Source organism: Numenius arquata, chromosome 17 (genome assembly GCF_964106895.1).
Source record: "Numenius arquata chromosome 17, bNumArq3.hap1.1, whole genome shotgun sequence".
Taxonomy (NCBI): domain Eukaryota; kingdom Metazoa; phylum Chordata; class Aves; order Charadriiformes; family Scolopacidae; genus Numenius; species Numenius arquata.
The window spans coordinates 7,720,898-7,748,892 of NC_133592.1; the positions used below are offsets into that span (position 1 = coordinate 7,720,898).

General features: G+C 42.5%; 1 protein-coding gene across 2 annotated transcripts; it reads left to right on the forward strand.

The window, feature by feature from the left end:
* Window positions 1-2,000: 2,000 nt before the first annotated feature.
* On the forward strand, window positions 2,001-27,894 carry LLGL2 (LLGL scribble cell polarity complex component 2). Of its 2 annotated transcripts, none has more exons than XM_074160393.1 (25): window positions 2,001-2,075; window positions 9,051-9,148; window positions 10,141-10,222; window positions 11,489-11,604; window positions 12,160-12,318; window positions 13,110-13,272; window positions 13,452-13,584; window positions 14,385-14,439; window positions 14,642-14,796; window positions 18,130-18,347; window positions 18,849-18,916; window positions 19,993-20,146; window positions 20,257-20,361; window positions 20,655-20,947; window positions 21,207-21,360; window positions 21,688-21,838; window positions 22,534-22,650; window positions 23,180-23,346; window positions 24,090-24,354; window positions 25,077-25,230; window positions 25,978-26,015; window positions 26,491-26,538; window positions 27,073-27,115; window positions 27,349-27,406; window positions 27,841-27,894. In XM_074160393.1, exons 1-25 carry the CDS (start codon window positions 2,001-2,003, stop codon window positions 27,892-27,894), a joined length of 3,123 nt encoding a protein of 1,040 aa, XP_074016494.1. The 2 variants fall into 2 exon arrangements, with proteins under 2 accessions (XP_074016494.1, XP_074016495.1); XM_074160394.1 differs by having other exon boundaries at window positions 27,352-27,406.
* Window positions 27,895-27,995: the final 101 nt, after the last annotated feature.

Genomic DNA, 27,995 nt, shown 5'->3' on the forward strand with positions numbered 1-27,995 from the left:
TACACAAGGCTATATTTACTCTTTCTCTCAGGAATGTCTGGTGAAAGAAGACTTACAATCTGATACAATTTTTGAAACTTCAGTTGAAGTACCTAAATCATTGTAGAAGGATATACTTCTCTTGTTTATATATTCCACTTTCATTCTTCCTCTCTTTTTGGGGTCCCCTGCTATATGTGTTTCTGTGCACATTCTTCACCCCTGCATGTGCTGATGCAATGGCTCGTGAACACAGATGCCTGTAGCTGCCTGCTCAGAGCCACTTTTCTCCGTGGTGAGTGGAGATGCTAGTGATTCTAGGTGGGGACTAAGTGACTCAGGCTCTTGGTGCTGATGTGATCTGCTGGTCCTCTCAACCAGGGCTGCATTGCAGTCCTCTTACTGAGCTCCGGACAGTACTGCGGAGGTGTCTGCAGATTTTGGAGTGTGAGCAGGAAAGGTAAAAGGGGAGTAATGCACCGAAGAGGTGCAAGTTCTAGCTCAGGGACTTCTCAAAATACGGCTATGGAGCATCCTGTTTATAATAGCATTTCCTTTTTTTGGTCCTTCACAGCTGGTAAGGCCTTGCTAGAAACCACTTGAAAAACAACGTGGGCTCCTCAGGAATGGCTGGCTGATTTCAGTCATTAACCAAAGACCATCGTTATTGGCAGGAACATACAGACAGCCACCTTGTTTGTTAGCCCTGTATAGACGGGCTGTGAAATCTCTCTTCCCTCAATCACTCTTCAGCCCCACAGTTTGAACAAGGGCCCAAGGCCCTCTGTTCACTTGGCAGTCCCTTTGGCACTCCTGGTCCCTCTCTGGGAAAGCCAGTAGCCTTCTCCCCCCTGCTCCCCGTGTTGCTGCACGTGTGTATGGACCTCTTCTGATGATGGGTTACTGTAGAATTTCTGTATTGATTCTTCATTGCACCTTAGAAGTTCTGGCCCCCACTGTTCATGTGTTGTGTACAGAGTAGCTGGTAAATTGCTATAATTTCCTGTCCAACAAATTAAAATAAAATACTGAGTGGAGTGTCCAGCAGCTGCTTCATGGACAGCTGAGCTTTCTGTACACTGGAAACTGGAGCTTGTGAAAGATGGCCAGGGCAGGCAGGAGCACTTATCCCAAGGCAAGTTGTCAGGATGCAATTCAAACCTTTGCTCTTGAGTTGGCAGTTTTACTTGTGACTTAGCACCTCTGCAGGGGGGAGGTGTGACAAAGAATCTCTTGAGCTGTACAGAATCTGAGGCTGTAGCCTGGTGTCCCCAGTGTGATCGCTAGGTTACAAGTCAGGTCTAATCTGTCCTGCTTGGATCCTCTTGGTGCTGTGAGAGACAAGGCGGTGAGATATACTGAAAGGCCTATGCTTCTAAGCTGCACATTGAACTGCAGGTGCAAAATTTCCTTCCCCTACCCCCACCTTGAGCAGGGAGTTAGGCTTGATATTTTACAAAAGCAAGTTAATAATTAATGCAGCTACCCTGCAGGCAGCACAGCGCCCTTTCTGCCGTACCCATGGAGCGAGCTGAAAATGTGATTCTTTCTCTTTTTAGCTCAATAGCTGGAGGGTTACCTGGGGTGAAAACTGATACTGGTCAATAATGCCTGTGAGCCTGGAAGTTAGCCTTTAGATTGGGTTTGTCTAATTGTTTATGCAAATGTTGCGGTTTTGCTTGCCTCTTCTTTGGAGAAGGTCAACTGAAGTGATTGCAGAATGGCCAAGTGTAAAAACGCTTCTAAAATCCTCTTGGCTTATCTGTACTGGTTTGTTTTAGCACTGTGAAAATGGTATTCTGTAAATCCTGCACCAGAGATGCTGCTCTGTGGTGGTATCAGGTTTTAGTTACTCGATAGTGATGTTGTCTCATTCTGCTCTGGCTGATTTGTGTTACCTGCTAAACCAAAATAAATAACCTACTTTTGCTTGCTTCTCTTCTCAGGCTGCTTTTGTTTATATGGCTTTGCTTTTTTTTTTTCGTTAGGATTTTTGGTGCCAAGATACTACAGTGAGGAAGATGAGAAGGTTCTTAAGACCCGGACATGATCCAGTGAGAGAAAGGCTTAAACGCGACCTTTTCCAGTTTAACAAGGTACAGTGCTTTCCTCAAACTCCAAGGCATATGCGTGCAAGGCAAATGTATCCTGAGCCACTGCACAGTGTAAAGGGAAGGGAAAACTACTCGAGTGTGGGTGGAAAAGTTAAATTTAGGAGGGGTGGTTTGTTCTCTTTTCAATTCTGTCCTTTTTTCCCCAATGTGCCTGACTAGTTTTCTTCAAGCTCATGAGCGTGTTCTCAATCCTGGCTTTCGTTTTTAAGAAAAAGGATATTGTCGTGCTGTTGAGTGGCACTTACTGAAAGAAGAGATCTTCGCAGAGCTTTTACATACTCTGAGTGTTCTGTAGTTTGTCCTGCGATGTGCTCTGACTACTTATGTTATAGGTAGTCTTTGCAGTGCCGCTATAAAAGTAAACATTTTTCTAAAGACACGCATAAGCCACAGCTTGTGATGCAGCTGAAGCCACGGTTCTTTGTCTGTGATTATACTTTGGGTTTATAAGTATACTTCTGTTTTTAAATGTGAATTTAAAAGTCTGTGGTAGAAACATGGTAGCACCTAGGCAGCACAATGGCCATTAATAATGAATTTGGTATTATCTTAGCCTGAATCTGTATCTAGTTTTTTTCCTTCCCCCTGTGAAGAGGAAACGGTGATGGCTGTGCTATCTATCCAACACTCTGGGCATTTTTCTTTTGAGCCCTGGCCAGGAACATAGTGCTTTCATCTTTGTAAATGCCTTTAATTCATTGCTAGGCTAATGGCTACTTACACCTTCATTGGGTATTAGAAATATATTTGTAGGTTTTCTATTTCCAAGGCTTAAATGGAATTTTTCTGAAAAGTATAATGGATAAATGAAGTCAGCCTAGGAAATAACCTCCTTGATTCATTAAAATTCTAGTGTAGATACATACTTAAAGTGGAACTTTGGATATTTGAGATGAATGATTTAATGTAATTTGGTACTAAACCACACCATTTCCGTGCATGCCTCCCTCCTCCTATTGGGGAGACATAAAGAACTTAAGGGTTCTTCAGGCCTATTTTCTGCCTGCTACCGAGAGGAAATGCTAGTGCAGATGCAATAAAAAATTCAGTAAATAAAGGCCAGGATTGAGTTGCTTGCATTTAGCTGAATGCAATGTCAGCTTCAGAAGACATCCCAGAGATGGGTCAGAATTGTTTATAAGCATATAAAATTGTATATACCTTGGAAAAACCTTTGCTATTACAGGGATGTCTCTTACTTGAATATGCCTTTCTCTTATGAGAAAGTTTGGCCAAACTGTACTTGCCAGAGACAGACTAATTTGGATGATGCAAAACAGGGTTGAAAGAACCAGCTTTTGCAGCAGAGGGAAACTTCCAAATATATGAGAAGTTGGCGTTAGGATTTGTGACTCCATTTGATTCAGTCCTGAAGGTAAAAATTGCATCGCGTTTCTAGGGAGTTGACTGCTTTGGACACTTCCTAATGGTTTACTCTCATTAGCAACTTGGTAATTAAAGGCCTCGCAAAATGCATTTGCACTTTTAAGCCACAGTAGCCTGTTCTTTTCTAACAAGAATCGGAAAGAGAATCAACATTAGACCATTATAGCAGAATCTTTTACATTATACTTTTCTCTTGCATAAAGTGCTGCTTTTTTTTCCCCCCAAGTCTTATGTGTCCCATTCCAGTATTTCATATTTCTTTTTCTTTTTTTTTTTTTTTTTTTTTTTTTTTTTTTTTTTTTTTTTGATTTTCCTTGACACCTTCTTCTGTACTATTTCCACAGACCCAAAGATGGAGGCCAGAAGTATTCCTGCAGTATTCAAAGAGCAAATGCAGCATGAATTTATACCGTGGCATAGTACTGCATTTCTATTTTGTTCTCTATTCATAGAATCATAGAATCATAGAATGGCTAGAGTTGGAAAGGACCTTAAAGATCATCTAGTTCCAACCCCCCTGCCATGGGCAGGGACACCTCTCACTAGAGCAGGTTGCTTAAAGCCCCATCCAGCCTGGCCTTGAACACTTCCAGGGATGGGGCATCCACAACTTCCCTGGGCAACCTGTTCCAGTGCCTCACCACCCTCACTGTAAAGAATTTCTTCCTTATATCTAATCTAAATCTCTTCTCTTCCAATTTAAAACCATTGCCCCTTGTCCTGTCACCACTCTTCCTGACAAAGAGTCCCTCTTCAGCTCTTCTGTAGGCTCCCAGAGGAGCTCCATTATTTCCAGAGGCTCCATTATTTCCAGAGATAATGGATCATTTGAAAGCCTCTACCCTTTGATAAAATAAACATCTACTCACAGCTAGGTAGACTGAGAAGATCGGGGAAAGTCAGACCTTAATTCTGACCGGTTGAAGGTTGTGGTTTCAAGGAATCAAGAAACGTGGTACTTTCTGTGCGAACACTGTCCTTGTCTTGTCCTGTGCCTGTAAAGCAAGCACATTAGTGCTGGTAAGCGAGTTCTTAAATGCTTGTTATTTGAGATCTTTGAAACATCTCTGGTTAAGAACCTGCTTGGAAAATATTTTGTGGGACTATGAAGTTGCTGATCAGAGAAATTGCGTGGTGTATTTGCACCTTTTCGGTGTGTGACTCCCTGTGATGCTGGTGGTGACTAAATGGAAGGTCTGTACCTTAAAAGGGCTGGGGTTTCCTGCCCTCATTGCATTGTTTACACTGAAGTTGAATATGAATGCATAATTCTACACAAGTTTAGTGTTAATACAATGGAATGTATTTGGCCATGCTGACCTAGTAGTGGACTTCAATTTAAAAAGTCTTTTTAATTGGTGGTGGTGGATTTTTTTTGTTTGTTTGTTTACTCCCTCAAATTTCAATAGGTTGCAATCTTTTTACTATTTCCCTCTTGCATTTCTGTTCCAGATAAGAGGTGGTCTAGATGGTTTTAAAGGACTGATTTGCCACTGGACTAGCTCTTCAAAGTGTCCCCAAACTTGTGTTTGTTTCAACAAACACCTTCCTAAATTCTGCTAGTCACTTAGCTTTGCATATCTGTTTCTCTCTCTGAGTAAGAACTTCCCATACTTGTGTGTACCTGTTGCAAGAATCTGTTTTTAGCTCAGTGGATAGAATGAAGGATAAGGTATGTGGACTTGGCAGTCGTCGTCTTTAAGTTTATCCTGCTTTTGGAAGTAGTATTTGGATGCCTTTGGCTCAATCCAACCCCTACAGAACAAACATGTTCAGGCTGGCATTGTCAGACTAGATGATGGGTAACGCACAGGTGAACCAGCCTGTCTTACAGCTGAATGTTACCAAACTGGGAACATTGCATTTAATTTATGGCTTTGTGTTTTTTTGCCTCTTTTCAGTCTTCCTAACCCTTTGCTAATGGGTGTGATGGATAGCTTACCTGAAATACTGAATTAGTCTCTATGCAAAGTAGATTTAACACGTACAGGCTTCATTGTTTCTTCGAAAGACACATTAACAAAGGTACAGGGTTTGTATTGCCTGTGGTTGAGTTTGTCTCTGCTTTGTCATAAAACAATCTGAGAGGAGAAGCGGAGAGAAATGAAAGAAGGAAGACAGCGCTGAATTTCACCTGCACAGCTTTAGTGTGGGCTGGGAACAACTGTTTAGTTTGGCCGCATTTTTCCTGCAGTAAATATGACTGACATGAAGCATTTCTGTTAGTTAATGATGCTTACATCAGGCTTACTTTTCCCGAGAATGACAAATCTGTGGTCTGAGGAAAATGAAAACGAAAGCTCCTACCTTTCCTCTAAGAAACAAAGGCCCTTTTGAGGAGGAAGGGCACATTGTGGGCACTCTAGTTTCTTATTTCAGTTCTTCTGAAAGGCTCCATTGTAACCTTTCCTGCCTTCTGCCCCCCTCACTCCCCGTTGCTGGGTTTACCTGCTGAGCAGGTGAAAGGATTGGCTGATGAAAGCTGCCCGAGAAGAGGGGAGGGAGGGAGGGAGGGAGGGAGGGTGGGCCGGCAGGCAGCCGAAAAGCCGACTTGATGTGGTTTAACAACTGGCTGTAAATAAGTGCAAGAAAAAGATCTAGGTAATCAGTACAGTGAATGTGAATGCCTGGCCCCGGTGGTGTCAAATACAGCCAAAAAGCCATCCTGATGCCTTTCTTGCCTGGCTGTGGAAACAATTGAATGACACAGGAGGGAGTTATCTTCATTACATCTTATGGGCACCTTGGTTGAGGGTTCAAAGCTATCAGGAACCATTAGTACATTTACTTTACTGCATAAGTGGTTGTGTAACACACTGTGGTTGTTACTGATACTCCCTTGTGCTTCTGCATGTGGCCTTGTGGTACTAACAGTTTACAGTTACTGTAGCTTTTGCAAATTTGTCTATGGGATGTGTGGATACTTCAAATTTTCTATTGAAAGAAAACCTGGGGAAAAACATCACCCTCCTTTTATTAGAACTGAATGATATATGCTTGGTTATGCAGGTCATAGGTCTCCTGCTTGAAAATTAAAGCTTTTATTGACTTGTCTAATGTGTTGACAAATTAACACATCAAACCCAAGATATAATTAGGCCAATATTAAGGCTAGTATTGACAGCATCTGAACAGGCAGTACACTATTGTGTAAGTCATGGTTTTCTATTATGAGAATTATGGCTAAAGCCTTATTTTCTGGGCTGGAAGAAATCTCAATTGATATTTCATTGAAAATAGCACCTAGTTGTGCTGATGACATGACAGTGCAGCGACTGTGAACAAGTTGAAACTAAAACTAACAGTGGAGTTAAACTGGTGTCTCCCTAAGAAGTTCCTTACTCTCTTTTGGGGGTGAGTGGAAAGGTGTCTATTGCCCTACACCCGATTCAATTAAATGTCTGATTTGCTGTTAAGATAGCATGGCACCTTGAATCTTCTTCCCAGAATTGTATCCCATACTTCATACTCCTGCAACTTTGACAACTAGGAAGCTTTTCTGTCTTGTCTCAGTAGCTGTCACAGTACAGAGAAATTCCTCTTTGCCTCTGTTGGATTAGAAAACCACCCTGTTTCAATTCTGGGTGCATAGAAAAGTTCCTGATTTCATACCGTCTCCCCTAGGAAGTTTTATATGTGTAGCTAAGCAAAGGTTGGTTTGCAACAACTTCAAGGGTGATGTTAAAAACATTGACTGCTCAAAATTTATTTTTAATAATACAAACTTAATATTTAATTTTCCTTTTTAGAATATTAAGAAGTAGAGCTGGAGATTAAGTTATCATAAAGGGAAATAAACTCAGTGGTCTTGGAGCCAGTAGCACTAATCTCAATTTACTACATATAAAAGGTTAAAAATGAGTAACTACTCCTTTGCCCAGTCTTAGGAGTTGGCAAGCAGAAAATTGGGAAATGCCTCAGTATTTCCAATTTTATGTCTCTTAAAATGGCTCATCTTCCCCTAATAGACCTCAGACTGGGGTAACCGATGATTTAGAGGAAGAACATCTATTTTTAAAATTTATGAATTGTGAGTAAATGGCTAAAACGGAAGCAATCTGGCAGACTATGGAGTCAGCCATATCCTCCTATGCCTGTGTTTTTGAGCAGGACCAGTAAAAGGCATTAAACTACTTTGTAGCAGCTGGGAGCACCTCAGGCTGATGGCCTGACCACAGAAATGAAACTGGCTTTTTTTTTTGATTCTTCTGCAAGGGATTAAGTTCGGAAATCACTATGCAGGAAATAAACTCCAGGTGCTACATTTAGGCTGAATAAACCATAAAGCCATGTGATGTGGTAGCTCTATCTCAAAGACGTGATGGAAATGAGGATGGGAGCGAGATGCAAGTGCTTATTTCTGTAGATGGAATAGATGGAAGGTTCTTTGTTGCTGTTTCGTTGTTTTTCTTTTTTCTTTTTTTTTCCGTGAGTGTTCTTGAGCTGTTTTGTAACAAATTCCTATTCTGCAGCTGACCAGCTTGCCTTAGGAGAACATATTTTCCAGAAGCTGGGACTGTAAGGATGACAAGGTTTTCCAGGAAGTAGCCCTATTACTCTTTGGGCACACAAATCCCTCTTTACATGGCTGTATGTTATTGAACACTCATGCATACTTGTTTTGTTTAAACAATGATAATAGCTGTACATTAGCACTTCTAAAAACTTGACTGAGGTATTTTACAAGCAGCTTGGTTGCATCCTGTAAGTATGGCAGAATATTATTCCATAGTGTGCAAATACATTGGCTGTGCTAAGTCTGGTGGGAACAACATGCTCCAAATCTTCCTCTTAGTGCAGTGTAAATTCTACTTCAGGGAAGCCACTAAGGCCAAGCAACATACTGCTCCCCACAATAGTGGCTGACATCTCTTTATTAGCAAATGGCTTTGAATTAGTCTGAGGTGGCCTAGCAGGCTCCTGCTCTCGTTAAATTCCAGTGTTCCTTGTGCTGCCCCTGGAAAATGGATTTCAATTACGTTAGTTTTTCCTGACTGCCCCACAGGGCAAAACAAAACTGTTTAGTTTTGTTGATGAGCACTGATGTTCACTCAATAGTTCTTCATAGCTTTGCACCATTTCTCGATGTCAGTCAACAGGAGGAGGTCATGAAGGCTGACCTGTGCGGAATTTGGCAGATAAAGCTGACCTTACGAATATGCAGTATTTGTGTCAGCCTTTGAAATGTGCTGAGCAGTTGGTTTACAGAAGTAAAGTTGATGTGGAGTGATGGAGAGTATTGTGGTGACTGAGTGAGCTGTGCTTATGCAGAGTTATTTATAATCTTAACATAAAGAGTTGCTCGGGTTACTGTTTTCAGAATATTTCTCTTTCATTTCTGTTACACTTCTGCATATCCTGGCTGCGGATCCAGGGGTTCTTGGAATAGGTTCATCCTTAGGCTGTTGTTCAGCAAATCTAACCTGTGTTTGAACACTTTTCAACAGAAAAAGCTGCCGTTAAGTGCTGCATTTCTGACTGCCATGCCATATTTAACTTCTGATTTTCAGCTGTATACAACAATGCCCATGAAACATGCTGTTGATCATGATTTTTCTTTTTCTCTACCAGACTGTGGAACATGGATTTCCTCATCAACCCAGTGCACTGGGCTATAGCCCATTTCTCCGCCTCATGGCCATTGGAACGCGATCAGGAGCCATCAAACTGTATTCTTTTGAACAACTTTGGCTAAATTTGTCTGACATCAGAATATGCAACTTTGAAGACACTGTAAAAAGTTAGACTAAGTATAAAGGGTTATTGGAACATTGGAACAGTTTGCCTAGGTTTGGAGTGATTTGAATCTGATAGGAATGGAGTTATCTTGCTAAGAGCTGAACTGTAGCTTACACAGAAGCTGAGCTGATGCAGATACTAGACAAGAGTCTTTGGTCTTGCTATGCAGAAGGTCAGACTAGACCAGGCCTAAGTTTAGCAATCCTTCGTGTTGTAAATTCCAGGGTTGTTTAAATATTTGGGGCAGGGTTCCTTTTTTTTTTTTTTTTTTTTACTTAAAGCAGTTCTTAAAACTGAACTCATACATGCTTTCAGCTTCCTGAGTTTTTGACCATGCAGGCATTAAAGATCTGAACTTTGAAGGTGGTGACATTTTTTTTTTTTTTTTTTTAGCTAATGACGTCCAGCCTGATTTTTGTGTGTATTTGAGGCACTGAGGTGATTCCCATGGCACAGTACCAGTTAGGCAAGCTGTAAAGCAGGCACATCACTCAGCCCAGAAAGGAAAAGTTGGTGCTCTCTCTGCCTGCTTAATCATTCATTCCTGGTGGTGTTTGTGTTCAGAGGCTGGACTCCACATGCGGGCGGCAGCCATCTGTCTCTTGGTTACAAATTAGTTAAGCAGGATTGTAGTGTCTGGGAAACCACTAAACATCCCTGAGAAAAAACAGGGTCCAGGCACCTCTTCTGCATGTGCTCAAAGGATGAAGTAAACTTCAATGTTTCTCCTGGAGTGTGTGTAACAGGGCACAAGCATATAAAATCAAAGTAGATTTCCATTGGTTCTTTTCAGTCCGATCACTAACAGTAAAACGTGGTTTCAAACTAATCTCTTTTCATCTTGCTTGCTAGCAAGCTTCTTATCAATTAATTGTAGCTGTGGGTCATCTTAAATACTGTAGATCCTCAACAAACTCTTCAGATATGGTGCTCCTGGGGTGGAGTTCATGGGTTTACATGAAGAAAACAATACTGTAATGCAGATTCACTTTATACCTGATCAGGTAAGTGTATTTTCAGTCTCTCTGTGACTCATGCAGACCTCTCTTAAACAGGTGTTGAGTTTGTTCTAGGTAACTGGGCTCCTATTACCAAGTATATTCAAATGCTGCTTGGTTGGGAATGCTTATCCCAGTGTATTTTGTACTCTCAGCAGCACTTGTTGCTGTGGAGACGCTTGGTAAAACTTAGGAGTAGCTTTATTGTTTGTGACTGTTAGTCATTTATCTCAAGCAATATATTGGGAATGGTAATAAGGCCAAAATAGTTCGGGCAATCTGCTGCAAAAGTGAAAACTTCCTTTTCCATTTGCAGCCCCTATTCTTTCAGTAGGACTGGGTCGTCTTTCTTCTGCAGAACAGATAGAACAGTAGCTGCTGCTGAACTGATTTAATTATTTTCATGCGTTCAGAACAGCACTGCTAACCTCGCCGGCTGTTAGGCTTGTTGACTTTGTGTTTTGGGGTATTGAATCTTGCTCCTGGGGACTCCTGAACAGTTATTGCCACAAACTAAAAATAGGAAGGCAGAATTTTCCAAATGTCTGGTGACTGTCTAACCACTTTCCCTTCCCTCGACTGACAGACTGGTGTCTGGGCCACATACTTTGTTGCCGGATGCCCCCAGTATAGCACGAGTGGCCTCTCTCTGAGAGGGATTTAATTCTTGAGGCGGTTTTGGGTGTCTGTTTGCTTAACTAATGGTATAAGCTGAAACTCCTGTGGGGAGTGTTGCACCAGGTGTGGCTTTAGCAGGTAAAATGCTTCAATTTGAACATGCAGCCAGCAGGGCTGGGCTCATAAAAGGACTCTGACACAACCCTCCAGAATGAGGTTGGACATGAAGAATGCAAGGAGTGTGGTGTAGTAGACTGTGTCAGCCCCACCCAAAGCTGGGGTGTGTTTCAGCAAACCGTGCTGAGCGAGAAGGTGGTGAGCTAAGAGCCTGCAGCTGCTTGGCTGAGCTTTATAGCATAGGGTGAGCTTTTTCAAGAGCCTAAATCCTTGTCATCCCCCTCAGTGATAACCTGTGCCTTTGTCCTATATAAGAGGGTTTTCGGCCTTTAGGCTACTTCTTGTCTTCCCCCAAATCCCTCGCTGTTAGCTAACAGCATTGCTGCAGTATATACCCACTGCTATAAAGAACTGCAGCTGGCTCCTCAGTCTTGTTTTAGCAGAGAATTATGAACAGCAGCAACTTTACTGCTACATTTACTGTGTTATATTTAATATTGTGATACTGAAAAAAACATGCATTTTGTGGTTCTGTAGTGCCAGCTGGTGACATTGCTAGATGATAACAGCTTGCATCTCTGGAGCTTGAAGCAGCACAATGGAGCATCTGAGCTGCGGGAGGAGCACCGCTTCACCTTGAAAGGGCCACCTGGGTAATCTGCAAGAGTGTTTCTGAGCTAGTTTGGGGATAAGGAAGTAAGAAAATTCCACTGTTGTTCTAGCTAGAGCTTGTCCTGTTCTTACAGACTCTCGCTCCTGTGAATCCATTAAAGGGGCATCCATGGAAACCAAAGGGGTGTTGGGTAGGGCCCGAGAAGCCACATTTTAAGAGTGTTGTACCGATGTAGAGGATGATATATTTTTTTTAAATATTGTGCATCCACTTCTGTGTGTACAGGGGCTGTAAATTTTAAGGTTACGTAAATCTAAGCATCCCTTAAGTCAGAGTTAAAAACACTGCTTGACGGTTTTGGGATACTTAATAAGAGAGGTGTCCATAAAAAGGCATCTGGGTCTTTGTCCATGTGCTTGTCAAAAGTTTTTGACATAATTTAGCTTAAAGCTAGTGTTTTCCTCCTTCAGAAAATCATGCCTGGCTCAAAATTTCTGCCTATAAAATTTGTAAATATCCCTGTTGAGTTTAGTTCTCTCAAGTTCAGTAATGATAGTCTTTTGCATGCAGTTGACAAGTCTCTTTGCATCCCCAGGTCTCCACCAAGTGCCACACAGATAACAGCTGTCCTTCCCCATTCCTCCCGGGAAGTCCTGTATCTTGGCACAGAGAGTGGCAACATTTTTGTAGTGGAGCTTCCGTCATTCCGAGTGCTGGAGGACAGGACCATAACCTCTGAGGTTGTGCTGCAGCGGTGAGTGAGCAAACAGGCACTGCTGTGTAGAGGTGGAATCTCATTAGCAGACATATCCTTTGTTAAAATGTCACCCCAGATTATGCACTGGGGCTTCACTGTTGTGTTAAGCATTGTCCAAATCTGCATGACTCCTGTGAAAGTAACTTTTGGTCCTGGTTATGTGTTAAGTAACAGTTTCAGTCCTGATCAACCCAGTACTGTCATCGTGGAGGTATAGCATATAGGCAGAACTATACAGGAGACACTTGGAGTAAATCTGCAAACCTTGTGCTCTGTCCCTTTTGTTTACTTTTGCAAAAATTGGTATGCTTAGCTGTAATTACACTTTTTTTTTTGACTGGTGGCAGAACTTCTGATGCTGCTTTGTCCAAATGAGGATTTTGTTACTCTGGAGATTCAAGTGCTGCTGAAAACTGCCCTACTTCATGTTGTTGTTGCTTCCTACTGACATTTCTATGTTACCTTTATTCTGCAAGGGTCACAAGAGAATAGGGCGGGTGATTCAGACAGTCCTTATGCTCCTGGGATCCAGTCCTGGAATTCATTGTAAACCTTGGGTTTTCCCTGAAGAAAATGAGACTGGATGCATGTTCATGTGGCAGGCCTGGTGTGATGTCTTACATAAGATTTTTCTGCTGCTGGAAGGATTTGTGGAGGATTGTACTTATTCTCATCTGTTTGAACTTTTTGTTGCTTAATTTCTCATTCTTATACCTTAACTGTTAGTACAATCATATTAGGTTGTACCTGGAATAAACTTTTCTTGGTTTTCTCTTCTGTTTCTGTAGGGTACCGGAAGATTATTGTAACAGGCGATCATGTGAATTGGTGGAAGCCCTTCGGGAGCATCCTAAGAACCCTGACCAGATCCTGATTGGATACAGCAGGGGCTTGATTGTCCTCTGGGACCTGCAGAATAACAAACCGACACACCATTTCCTGGGCAGCCAGGTATTAATTCAATGCAAAGTCAGTTCAGCAGGGGAGGAAGGGCTCTCTCCTCTCAGGGCACCTGGAGACAAGTAGGTGCAGGGAGAGCCTGCCAAAGCTTCTTTTTTAGTGAGAATGCATTGGTTTTGGGGGGGTTAACAGCTCTTTGGAGAGCAGTCATTGTATGTCTTTCTCTTCAGCAACTGGAGAACCTCTACTGGCAGAGGGATGGCAGTAAATTCATTAGTTGTCACTATGATGGAAGTTACACCCAGTGGCCAGTATCCAGTGACAACAGGCAGCCTGAGCCTCTGGAAAACCTTGTGCCTTATGGTCAGTAAGTGAGGTTTAATAGTTGCGTATTCATCTAAATGCAAACTTATTCTGAGCTTGTCTGGGACATTTAAGTTGCGTTCTCCCCAGTGTTTAATACTAATGGCAAAATGTAGAGCTACCTTTTGAATGGGCCATGAGCCTGGACTAAGGGATTTCAGTCCTGTTTTTTTTTTTTTCTTGGATTTTAAACTCCTTTACAATGTTGAGGTCTGTCCTGAACATGGAGCGCAAATGTGTTAACGCTAATTTGTGTCCTTTATGAAGAATGGTGTTGGTGATTCAGCTCTCTGTTTTAGTTCACGTCCTGTTCAGCAGGAGCTGCCTGGATCTTCTGTAATTAATAGTGAGCTAAGTGTACTTTTTGTTGACCTGAGCAGTGATGAAATGATGCCTCTGATTTGCTGAAACCCATTAAATGGAGATGACCTCATCTTTTTAAGCATATAGAAGCTTTTAAAGCTCTATCACCTTTACATTAGTTTCAGGAATGCCTATGTTTTTAACGATCCTTTCTAGTTAATCAGCTTCTACAACAGCACTTCCACTCCCTGTTAGCCGTCAGGTTCAAAACTTCCCCCGACTCTAAACCTTGTTTTGCTGAGCAGTGCTGTGGTCAGTGCGGCCCAGAAGACTTGTTGTCTCATGTGGCTTGGTCTGGGGAGGTGGTGGTGCCGCCAACTAATTCAGGTGGCTCCCCTTGACTTGGAGGCTGAGGTGTCCTAGGTGAAGCAGAACAAGGAACTTTTTAATGTAAAGATGCACTTCTTGAATTATAGCAAATAACTCTGTTCTCTTAGGTCCTTTTCCGTGCAAGGCCATCTCCAAGATTTATTGGCAGACAACAAAGAATGGGTAAGTTTGTGGTGTATCCCTTCCCTCTCACCTGTTTAAAGTCATTTAAAGGGTGCAGTGCACAATACCGTAACAGCCCTTTAGAGTAACATCATAAGAATTGTCAGAATTTTTTGTCAAAGTTTGACTTGCCTCACATCTTTGAAATTTTGCGTACTCCTCACTTCAGCATACACCACTCTAACCTTGTATTTCTCTTAAGGCTTCCTTACATTATATTCCAAGGAGGGATGCCCCGGGCTAGCTATGGTGACCGGCACAGTATCTCTGTTGTCCATGGCAGTCAGCAAACAGCCTTTGACTTTACGTCACGGGTGATAGACTTCTTTATAATCTTCAGTTCGGATCCTACTGCAGGTACGTGATGAAAGGGCATTACTGAGGAATTAGAATAGCTGTGTACACATGTGGAAAACTGCCTGGTATAAATAGCATGTGAAATGTGGTAAGGAGGTCAGTAGTTTGGGGTTTTTCTGAGACTTTAACAGAGAATTATAGAATTATTTAGGTTTGAAAAGACCCTTAAGATTGAGTCCAACTATAAAAGGGATTTTTCCATTTAAAAATGAAGTGTAAAATACTGGTATAAAGAATGGGCTGGTTACAAATGCCATACATTCCTCAAAAAATTAAGCTTCTCCATTAATGAGAAAAGATCACTTAGGCTCACGTCTGTGTAAGCTGGACATAACCAGGTTGTGAAATGAGGATCTGAATATTGCTGTTTGGAAATAGCACTTCAAAAGAGTCAATAATTAAAAACAGAATTCACTCCCACTGAGACATTGTTTCTTTTAATTACTACCTGTATTTGAGTAGGGCTCTGGGTAATAAATCAGCAAAGGGTGACATAGAACCAAGGGTCAGTATACAGAGAGCTTAATTTACTTACTGCTGGTGAACATGAGTGTAAACAGGCTTAAAACTGAATAGCACTCATTCCATGGCTTGCTTAGAGCTTGTCAGATTCTTGCTTCTGTTGAAGAGCTTTGTTACCCTTCCACAGTAGCTGTAATATTCTTTCTTTTCATGGAACTGTAAAGGATTTTCCCCAAGAACTGTTTCTTTAATGCTGGTGTAGTTCCTGCTTCTGGTATAAAATGCTATTTCAAGCTCCGCAAATGTTCAGTATTGGAAGTTGGATCAGACCAAATCGCAGAAGTCTAGATGCTTTTTAGGAGCTTGTAGGCATATCTTCTGTTACTGAATCTTCTCGGGCTTTCTAGTTTCAGGTTTGCCTGGTAGACTAGTTTTCAAACCTATTTGTCTTGTGTACTGCCAGGGGTGGTGGTGACAGCTCCCAGCTACACACTGGGCAGCTATGGGCATTCAGATATGTAGATGCAGGTTGGCTCCCTCTGGCCTATTGTACAAAGCAGACCACAGATCCAGGGGAGGACCGTCTTGGGAAAGCAGGCATAAAGAACCAGCTCCTCCCACCTCTCTCCCCAGACCTTAACAGACCCTCTCAAGTGACTGAAAAACCAGCAAAGAAATGAAACTGAGATGAAGGGCCTTTATGTGTGTGTTGTTATAGATTTTCCCCTACAGAACACTGCCTTTTATAAGCGTCTTCCAAATGTGCAGAACCTTCAAGCTTAACGATGTCATGCCATTAAACTTGAGATACTGCTTAGCTTTTATCATTAAAGAAACTAGACTCTTTTACTTTCTATGAAGCTGAGATTCTAGACAATGGAACAGAAGTCTTGATGAAAGAAATCTGAGTTTTTTAGATAAGAGAGTAACTACTTAAAGTTCAATTCCTCGATACGATTAGAAGTCATTTAGGATGAAGTAACTGAACTTAACAGGCTTTATATTTATGCTTCCCAAGGACTGAATTAACTAGTTAACACTACTTCTAGTGGGTACAGGCAGGAGCTGCTACAGTAAGCTGAAGCTGTTGCGCTTAGATGAGGAAGTTTTTTTACAATAAAATAAGGTTTTTGTGGTTGACAAACTTCCTTGTGGCTGATTGCCTAAGCTTAGTGGATCTACGTAGCTCGCCTTGTTTGCCCTTAAGCAGTCTTCCCTGCAATGGCAGTACGAAGGTATTAATTGTATACCAAAGCCACTTAATTTAATAAGCACAAAGCTTATGCGTTGCAGCATGGTGGTAGCTGGTGACTTTCCACTACCCTGAATATGCTGTGGAAACAATTTTTGAAAGGCTAGCCCTTCCTGTTTTCTTTCTTTCTTTTTTTTTTTTTTTTTTTTCCAAATTAGCAGGTGGATGAGTGTATGGCAGTCATGACAAATTCTAGTGTGCTTGCTACTTCAGCAACTTCAAATAGATTCTTGCCATAAGCAATGAACTCAGATGTGTGCCTTTGCAGGAAAAAAAATATTGTTACAACAGAGTATATTTGGTTAATAGGTAGCAGCAGTCGGAGTGCAGGGCTGATCATGTGGGATGTAGTACAGGTATGATATTATTTGTTCTATTCGGAAGGCCTGTAGGCAACTGCAAGTGATGGCACATAAGAAAGCAAAGTAAAACTGTATATAAAACACTTTTTCATGAAGAAACTGAACTAATTAGTTTTGTGTTATGGCTGTGGCTAGTCAGAGGTGAAACTTGGGGTGTCTAACTAGAGTGGTGCCAAGTACTAATTACTTGAAGTTAATTTTTGCTGAGAGAACAGTGTTGGTATGTGCTTGGTTATAGAGGTGCCTTCTTGCAAGTATATGCCAGTTAATCAAACAGCTAAAGAAGGGAAGTAAAAGTACAGGTTAGCAAGGAAGGTCAGTGAAAAGCTGCTTGTTTGCTTATGGCTCACCATCACACACACGCCCCCCATTTTACAGTTGTGCTTTCACTTAGATTTCTGTAGCTGTGTTAATTGTTATTGGTGTGAACTGATTCATGGTTTTGATTCTCCCCACCAGTTGCTATTGTGGCTGTCTCACGAGTGTTATTCAATAGTGTCTCTGTAGATAGATTTTTTTTTTTTTTCGCTTTAATTCTAGTTACAATGAAAAAATCTTAAATTACTGATTGTGTCAGGTGTCATCTGTAAAGTTACATTAACAGATTTCTTTTGTTTGTAATTTTGTCTAATATACATATGAATATATATTGAATGATGTACACACTGTTTAAAAAAGAAAGTCCAGAGGGTATGTCACAACACGTGAGAAGCAGGGAAAATGAAAAGAGAGCTGAACTGTAAATACTTGTCAGTTCAAGGGGAGAAGCATTCTGCCAAGGCATTACTGTGTTTAAGCAGCTTAGCCTAGATGGACTGTGACCCTAACACAGTACTAAATGGGTCACTGCTGGGGTATATGCATGTCTGTCCACCCTATGTTGTTAATTAGCTGTAGGTAAAGTCCTTTGAGTTCTGGCTGTTACAATGGTGAGTATGAGCTTGTGTTATTTAGCCGTGCGTGTTGTTAACAAGTTTTTTATTCTGCAGTGGAATCTATAAAAAAAGTCACTCTTGACAGTCCCAGGAGCGGTGTAAAGAAACATGAATTTGCAGTAAATCTGTTAATATCTTGAAATCTATTAATATTAGTGCCTCAGTAGGTCCAGTTAACACAGAAGCATTTAGAGGTTTTGCCAACAAAAATGTTTGTGTCGAGCTAAGTGATAAGAGTTTTCAAATAAGCTTTATAGGAAGCTTGTTTCTATTAACCTTGGATGGTCGTTTTTGTCAGCCTCAATGAATCTTGTTTCTGCAGAGTTCGATGACCCTTCTGCTATGGTGGTGCTGGCAGAAGAAGAGCTGGTAGTTATAGACTTGAAAACTGCAGGCTGGCCAGCAGTCCATCCTCCATACCTGGCTTCTCTCCATTGCTCAGCCATCACCTGCTCACACCATGTCTCCAACATCCCACTGAAACTGTGGGAGAGGATTATCAGCGCTGGGAGCAAGCAGAACATTCACTACTCGAATATGGTATGGCATCTTTAAATGTACGTGTGTTCCCATGCGTTTAAGACCAGCATGACTGCTCAGAATGTGGGTGGTCTGTGCTGCTGACTGCGTGTGGAGGGATGAGTCCCAACAGACATTGTCCTGCTTCTTAATAGGGTCAAGAAAGGCTTTTTCCCAGAGCACCACCAATACAGTAACTCACACTGGGGGATTAAAATGTGATATTTTTTGCAGGCTTTGACAAGCTAGAAGGAAAGTCTGAGTGTTCCCAGCTGTCAGTGGTAACAAACTTCTCATTTAGAAGCATGAAGCTTTCGGCACAGCTTCTTGAGGAAATGTGTAGAATATCTTCTAAAAAGCACAGCTGGTGTCAGAACAGGAACATCTAATCCAAACAAAAGCTAACAGCATGGACTGTTTCACTGCCACTTGCACTGAAGTTCATGCTCTCCTGCTGACTGCATAGTCTCTTCACACTGTCACTGCCTAGGAAGTCACAGTCTTCCCTTAATGTATTTGTAGCCGTGGCCGATTGATGGTGGCACCAACATAGCTCCAGATCCTCCGCAGAGGGACTTGCTTCTAACAGGGTATGTACTTAATTGATGACAATCGAGGAGCCCTTTCCAGTTTCTGTTCTTCCTTTTGAACTAACTGAGGCTTTCCCATGAGATTAAAGTCTGCTGATCTCATAGGGAGAAAGGCTGCAGCTGTACGGTACAACCTCTCAAAGCTGGGCTGCTAGCTGTGTAATGCTACCTGATTCTACTGCTTCTGAGCAAAGAGGTTGTGATGTCCACAGCTAATCTATAAAGTTGGCTTATTTGTAGTTCTGATGCGTTATCTGTTCCCCCCACAAACATCAGTGTGGAAGTGCAGGCAGTAACCCAGACTGCTTCAAAGGGAGCAATGTAAAAGCAGAGCCTCATCTTGCAGGTTTTGAAGCCTTTTTCCTCCCCCTACCTTACACTGTTCTGAATCTCAGAAAAGAGGTGAGCTTGGACTCCTGTCGGCTTTGATCGGCATGAACAGATCTAGTGAAGTGGTGGAACTAGGTAGAAAGAGACTGTCGCATCGCATAAAAATGTATCATTTTCTTTTCAAAGCGCTTTTAAGAATTTCAGTGGGCTGATCATCAGACTTCATTCTTGATGCAGCATGTTGTTAGAAGCCCTTACCCTTATGTTGGAAGAATGCCACCAATTTTCACCTGGAGAACTAAGATTAAAGCTTGATTTCTTTCCTTCCCTCCCTCCCATTAATAGTGTTTTTGTCAGGATGAGTTGTTCTTCCGTATGCTAAGCTTTCTTTCCTTTTCAGTGCTTTTTGGAGTGATCTTAAATTGTACTCTGGTGTCAGGTCATCGAGAACAAACTGGATTAAAAAAACCCCAACAACCTAAATCTAAACAAAACCTAAGTCCATAAAAAAAAAAAAACAAAACACAAAAAAAACCCAAAACCAAACCAAAACAAAAAAAGCCACAACAGAAAAAAGCGCCCCAAAATCTTTCTCTTGAAGCTCTAAGTTGTCACAGCTCAGGGCTTTGTAAACAATGTGGTTTAATCTTTGGTTGTGTTTTTTCCCCCTCTGTTTTATCATCCTCCTCTGGGTGATCTGCTGTTCTTCTGTATGATGTGTGTCTCTGTAACATTTCCCCGTACAGGCATGAAGATGGCACTGTGCGGTTTTGGGATGCATCTGGTGTCTGCTTACATCTCCTTTATAAGCTAAGCACAGTGAGGGTATTTCTCACAGATGCTGATCCCAATGACAATATGAACACCCTGGGTGAGGATGAATGGCCTCCGCTTCGCAAGGTAAGACAGCTATTGCTTGTGGAAGCTTTCTGAAAACCTGACGAGTTTTGATTCTTGTCCTCGTTAATGCATCTGCAAAGATCAGCCACTGTGTGTTCTCTCTCTCCCAGGTTGGTACCTTCGACCCTTACAGTGATGATCCAAGACTTGGGATCCAGAAGATCTACCTGTGTAAATATAGTGGATACTTGGCTGTAGCTGGTACAGCAGGACAGGTATTGAAATACACCTGTCATCATAAACCTTGTTTTTAGCACAGGTTGCCACAGTGCAACTTGGAGATATGAGTATTTCAAATTTTAACACTTCTATAGTGGTAAATCGATGTAGTTGCTGGAAGTGTTGTTTCACGGTTCTCTGTTTTCTCTAATCTGTATTTTAGACTTTATCTAATGCTCCTTATCAGCCCTGAGAGATGCTGTAGTTTTGCAGCAGCTAAGAGGGTCTGCGGCTTCGAGGACTGCTTAATTTGTAAAAACTGTAGCAAAGTTTGTCCTCTTCCTTTCAGGTGCTGGTGATGGAACTGAATGATGAAGATGCAGAACATATTGTGGACCATGCTGAAGCAGATCTCCTGCAGGACCAAGAGGGCTATCGATGGAAAGGTCACGAGAAACTAAAGACTCGAGATGGACCTGTTCGATTTGAAGCTGGTTTTCAGCCATTTGTCCTTGTCCAATGTCAGCCACCGGCTGTGGTCACCTCACTGGCCCTTCACTCTGAATGGAAGCTTGTGGCCTTTGGTACCAGTCATGGTTTTGGGCTTTTTGACCACCAGCAGAAACGACTGGTCTTTGTCAAGTAAGTATCTTCTTTCCAGGAGGTCTGTGGTAATCTTCTTGTTAAAGATGACCTGGAATTGCTAACAAAACGAGTTGTGATAAGTGATTTTATAAGAGCAGTCAGTGTAGCAAGCAGCTGATCCTCATTGGACTCTGTTCTTGAAGATCTTCAAGAATATATAAGCATGTTCCAATATTTGTGTGTGTCCTGTTAGACTCTTGGGAGTGATTGCCACCCAGTAGACAGTGACCATGTGCCTGCCGTCTCCCTTTGTCAGGTGCACACTGCATCCCAGTGACCAATTGGCCTTAGAAGGCCCACTATCTCGGGTGAAATCCTTGAAGAAGTCCCTCCGTCAGTCGTTCAGGCGGATCAGAAGAAGCCGGGTGTCCAGTAGGAAGCGACGAGGAGGTAGTGGAAATGCCTCAGAGGTGAGGGGTCTGCCTTTTTGGGGTCTTGTCTGTTTACAGCTTGGAGCATGCAGAGTCCTGATTAGACTGCCTGAGCAACAGGTGGACTGCAGTCCTGCTATCGTGTCAGTAGCTACTGGTATAAGGGCAAAAATGGCAGCTTCTGATGATGTCATCTGTTAGATAAAATAGTCACGTTTTTAGAGAAAACGTACTGTGTGTAATTAAACATGTGATGCAGAATTTACCTGTTCACTAGTGCTTTCCCTTTCTATTGCTGCCATTCTTACTGTCTCTCTCACCTGCTGTGTCCTTGCCTGACTGACAAAATGGTTCCTCCCTTTGAAGGTGCAAGAAGCAAATGCCAAATTTGACCAAGACGCATTGCAGGAAATGGAACTGGCTCCAGTCCAGCGGAAGATTGAAGCCCGGTCTGCAGAAGACTCTTTCACTGGCTTTGTGCGCACCTTGTATTTTGCTGATACCTTCTTGAGAGACAGTGAGTAGAAAAAAAGCATCTCTCCTTCCTTCCGAATGGGTTTTTCCTCCTTCTGCCAAGCAAGGTATTAGAATTTACTGCCAGGAAAATTTGGCACCTCCTGTGTCCTACTTCGTGCTGTGCTGAAAAACTAATATAGAACAAGAGCATATGTTGTCATGCAGAATTGTTATTTAGCCGTTCTGGCTGCTGGCTAATCCAAGGCAAGTACTAGTTCATTTTTGGATGCAGCCTTTATGTATGGTTTTCAAATATGCTGGGATGACATCTGACTTTTTAGTATAAGCTTTTCCTTGTACTGTTACTCTAAAGTTCACCCCTGCCCCCAGCAGAGCCTCTTAATTTTGGTGAGGGTGGGTGGGTGGTTGTGTTTCAGAGCCCAAACTGATATTATACACAAATTTACTTTGCTCATATGTGATATAAATACATGAGAACTGGATGCAGCAATTGTGGTATCTGATGGAAACAGCACTCTGTTCCCTTTATTCATGTGCCATATCCTTTATCAGGGCTGCTGATGGACATGTGTTGGGAAAAGAAGTGCTAAGAACCTGTAGTTTCCCTGGAAAGACTGCCATAATATAAAGATATTTAGGATGTAAACAAAGGGAGGATGTGTATAGCTAGTGGAAAGCAGTTATCCAAGGGTGTCACAGATGGTGCCTTGCTCATGAACCTTCTTGTTGCTCTAGGCTCCCGCCACTGCCCGTCCTTGTGGGCAGGCACCAATGGAGGTACAGTCTACGCCTTCTGTTTACGTGTTCCTCCAGCAGAGAGGAGGATGGATGAACCTGTCAGGGCAGAGCAGGGTAAGTATGCCTTGTGAAAGCAAGATCTTAATGGATCTGAGCTATCACTCATATAGCCAAGAGCTGTGTACAGAAAAGCAAGGTAGTTCAATTACCGTTGTTTATCAGCGAGAGTGGAGCTAAATGTAACAGTCTGAGCTAAGCAATGCTCACTGCAGCAACTGAACTGAAGAGTGAGCTCCAGCACTGCCTGACATGCCTTAGCCTCATTTCCTACTGACTTCAGAAATTTCAATTTGTGTCAGCTGTCTTTGAAGTTTACCATCAAGCCTCAGTGCACATGTACCTTATTCTGACAGCCAGACCTGCTGTCTTTATATAGTAATAGTTATTATTTAACATGAACCAGTTCAGTCCAAGTACTCTTTAACGACAAAATCTTTTTAGGCAGTTTTTCTGTAGGTCATTGTATAGGTCTTCAGCTTTAAGAGCTGTAGTGAGATACGAGTGAGGTTCTAATATAGGGTCTGACTAGACTCCTGTTTGGTTTTTCTGTTTGTTTATTTTCCTCCTTATCTTGCTTGTCTAGCCAAAGAGATTCAGCTGATGCATAGGGCTCCTGTTGTGGGTATACTTGTCTTGGATGGACGTAGCACTCCTCTCCCAGAACCTCTAGAAGTAGCACATGACCTTTCTAAGAGTCCTGATATGCAAGGCAGCCATCAGCTGCTGGTGGTTTCTGAAGAGCAATTTAAGGTAAGTATTGCCCAGGAGGTGTGTATGGGCCACATAAAATCTGCCAAAGCATTGAGCAGCGCTCAGTGGAAAGGTAATTCTTGGGACTGCTCATTCTGCTGTACCTGAGTAACACCCCCGGGGCAGCGCTTCTGTCTGGTGCAGTCCATAAATCAGGTGTGTGCTGACAAATTTGGTATTCAGCATAGTGAAGTACGTGCTGAACATAAAAAATTTTATTCCTATATTACATTATACTCTTTGGACAAGGCTGCTTCTGCATTTGGGAAAGGGCTTTTGCCATGGTTAGTGCAGAAGCAGGAATTGGTAAGCGTTTCTATGAAGCAACTAAAAAGCTTCTTGTTTTGCATGCTAACTAGTCAGCGTAGAAGACTTGAAGTAGCTTGCTGTAGGCTGGCCTTGGCCTTTTAGTGTGGAAGAGCACAGAGTGAGTGTAAACCCTGTTCTCCTTCTGTAATAATTTGTAGCCAAACTTGGAGGGGTTTTGAAAGAACTAGGGGAGAAATGCAGTTTGCAGCCTGAAGGGTAAAACTGCTTGATGTCAGAACAGAAACAGATTGTAACACCGACTGTGGCTGATTACTTCTGGTCCCATGAGCAGGGGGCCAGGCTGACTCGGGTTACACCTGTGTGTACTCACTGTGAATGGAAGCATTGTTAAAGGAGGGAGCAGCAGATGTCCTGGGGTGCGGCTGCTGCCATTGTGCCCGAAAGAGATGTCAGTGTCTTCTTTCTATTGACAGGTTTTCACATTACCCAAGGTTAGCTCCAAACTGAAGCTCAAGCTGACGGCCCTGGAAGGCTGTAGGGTACGAAAGGTGACGGTTGCGAACTTTGGCAGCTGCAAGACTGATGATTATAGTGAAAATGACCTGGCTGTCCTGACTAACCTGGGAGACATTCAGATCATCTCGCTGCCCTTCCTCAAGCTACAGATCCGCTACCCTTGCATCCGCAAAGAAGATGTGAGCGGCATTGCATCCTGCGTCTTCACCAAATATGGCCAAGGTAAGGTGTGCTTCTCTCAAATCATCTACCTCTGTTGTGTGTTTGAGGCAATGGAAAAGGGATTACGGGGCTTAGTGTTTAGAACTGGCTGTGTATATATGTGAATGTTACATAAATATATCCATTATATGTTTCTAGGCAGCACCAGTTGCCAACAGGTACTGACATGTGAATTAGCAGAAGTGAGTTTATTCCCTTATTGTTAATGAAAACAGTGCCTTTCATCTAACAGGTTGGATGTGGCCCATAGGTAGCTTCCGTCTGGCCACTCTACTCGTCTGGAGCCAAGAGAATGGCTGTCTAGCAGCAGCCACTGTGGAAGGGGCTGCATTGTGCCTCCTATACATGTCTGTGGCCCAACACTAATTAGGAGTTCATCCATTGTCCTATGGCTGCTGAAAGTGGATCGCTGCTTTGCAGTTCAGTTTTTACATTTTCCTATACTGTTTTTTATAATTGTCAGCACAGGACAATACAATTACCTCTCAGCATAACCTCAAATCACCCAGTCGCTAGGCTAAGCAGTCCTTGGAAAACTGGAAAAATATCTTCCTCATATCTTCCTGGGATAATGATTCCTCCTCACTTATATTGGAAGAAATGCAAACCCTTTCTGCCAAACACAGAAGATGCTTAGAGCTGTTCTTTTTTTGAATTACCTCTAGTTCTGGAATTGTGTTCTTGGGCTTGAGAAATGCTTATAAATTCCCAATCATTTGTAGGTTTCTATCTGATCTCACCGTCGGAGTTTGAGAGGTTTTCCCTTTCTACCAAATGGTTAGTGGAGCCCCGGTGCGTTGTGGACGTGCCAGAAGTTACAAGCAACAATCACGTGCACAACAAGTCTGGCATGGAGAATGCTGCAAGAAAATCCAGGTAAAGTGTAAAAACTCTTGCCCACTGACTATATCTGAGTAGTGAGACCTGCTCCTGTGTTTGCAGCTGATACAAGCAAGCCTGTGTGATGAGCTCTTGAGGCTTGTCTCCTTTTCCAAACATTTCCAACAAAGTTTTGTATTTTATAGAGCATGTTGTCTTTTAAAAAAAAAAAAACAAAACCAAAAAACCAAAACCAAACCCAAAAGACTTTGAAGTCTTTGTTAACAACAAATTGGCATGAGGAAATGTAACCTTCTCCCTGATGGTTTTCCTACTTGCAGTACAGCTGGTGGGACAGAGTAGTGAAGCGTTGGAATTGGTATCCCTAAGCTAGAGTGGTAAACTGTAAGCTCTGGCTTGCTTTACTTGTTCCCTAATGATGTGTCTGACTGACACCTGACTCTTGCATACTTCAGTGTGTTACTGATGAGGCTGAACTGTTGCTCTGTGACGAGAAATCCAGTGTTCCTCCTCTTCTCCTAGAATGCCAGCAAATTAGCAGTAGATCTGGCACTCATGGAGATCCTATAGGAATTTTATTCCAAAAGTTTAGAAGTGTTCTCTGATGCCTGAAGGCTTCTGCATCACCAACATGTGATGAAGCCCTTCCTACATTCTTGCTCAACAAACCATTTTGTTAGCATGCGCTGGAGCTTCTTGTAGCTGCCAAGAGTATATATGAATTCTCTGCGCACCTGTGCCTCAGAGTCAGTGTTTGTTTTCTGCCTCCTTTCCTTTTCTTAGGGGATCAGGAAGGAGTTCGGGTGACTATGGAGAAGATGGTAAGCAAAAAATAATTGTACTAAATGTAGCATGGTGCCATGTAAACCTGAGACATCTTTCCTATTTCTATAGTTGATATTTTCTACTTAAGAAAGGGGAAAGTTAGGAGGGGCATGAGGGAAACATTGTGACCTGCTTGGACACAGTAGTTGCTAGCTCTAAAGTAAGTTGCATGGGGCAAGATTGCCTTGAAGGGTGGAACATAGTTTCTGCTGGAAGGAAGAGGCTGTGGGAAGATAAGGTCTGAAATTCCAGATGAGATCTTCTGTTAGCCAAAGTAGCATTGCTGGAAAATACAGTTCAGTATGTGAGAGGCTTTAGGGATTAGTTGTGAAGCATTCAATAAAGTCAAAAGGTACTTAACGGGGAAAAAACAATAAATCCAGTTCTGTTGTAGGTTTCCAAAACTGCAAATATTTCATGAAAAGGGGAAAATATTGTTAGGTAACAGCTGTTTTCCTACTCTCTTTTTAGAAAGGAAGTCTGGGAGGCTGATGGAACATGCCTTACTCAATGATGAAAGTGAGTAAGATGAAGTCTTGCTACTGACAGGGCAGGTGCCTTTTTGGGTGGGAATGGAAGAAAGCTGCTGGGAATTTTCCAGTACTTAGTTCCAAGGGATCTGCAATTATGCAAGGCTGGTAGAAATAGTGGGTTTTCATGAATCAGTAGAAGTGAGAGTTTGGAGAGATAGTTATGCCCTTAGGCAGGGGTTGTTCCATATAGCTGCATTCACCGCTGTGATAAGAGAAGGATCTTTACTTCCCAGTAGGACTTGTGTTAAAATGACAGCTGGAACAGACTGTTCCTTTGGGGCTCTGGTACACTGGGACTGGCAACATTTCCTCTGGCAAATGACTGCTTCAGTCCTTTATGCCAGCCTGTTTAGTAAAATCTTGGTACTGTTGAAGGGGCAATGATACTATAAGGGCTGACCTCTGTGTTGTGGGAGGCAGGTTTTAAAGGCTGTCAGGGGGAGGTGGAATGTGGCTATGCTGCTGCCTGAAAGCAGATCTCCACTGGTTTGGCTCACTGCTTTAACCCTCTGCTTTCCAGAAGTCCTGAAGGAGATCCAGAGTACTCTGGAGGGGGGCAGAGGGTGAGTATCAATCTACTTCTTTTCCTAATGGGTGGGGTTGTCAAGGGAGGGCATTTCTAGTTGAAAGCAGGGGGATGCCCAACATGATGGCAGGGATCCTTGTGCTGGAATCTGGTCATGTATGTGTCCCACAAACTATCAAAGGGAAATAGTAGGAGAGAGGCAGGTTCTCTTTCCTGTGTTGTCCCTTGACTTTTTTATGAATAATGCTTTGTCTCTTTCTCTCCGAAAAGCAGGAGAGATCACATTCCCACATCCCAAAGGAACAGGACTCTGAGTATTCGCATACAGGTTTCTATTTGTGTCAACCCATACTGATCTAAGGGCAGGCCACATGGGCTTAGTTGGTCGAGGATGGGACTCTGGAGTTTAATCCTGGCTTGACACTGTCACTGGGACGTATTCAGTATCTCTGCTCCCATTCTGTCTATACAATGGAGCTAAGCTACCACCATGGGTGCGGGGCTTTACCTTGTCTCCCTAGAATACTGATGTTCAGGTGACAGGGGCTACGGAAGTGTAGACAAAGGACTACTGTTGGCAACGGATGCAGGAAGCTTGGTGGAATTGGTAACTGCTGGTGTGTAAGGATAAGTGACTGCCTGACATGCTCTGCTCTGCGCACTTCCTCTGGACACTACCTAATCCTGGTCTTCTGTCAGCAGCTGGGAGTGGATGGGATGATACTGCATTGCAATAATGAATCTTTCCTTGTGTCATTGCAGGAGCTATGCAGAAAGAAATTTGGCAAGAAATCCATTAGGACATGGACTAAGTAATGGAGGAGGTAGGTGAGGCTAAGGATATTTCAGGGCCAGTGAAGCAGCCAAAGGAAGCAGAAAGTTTGTTTATAAAATTCAGCTTATTTAAATGGTTTGTT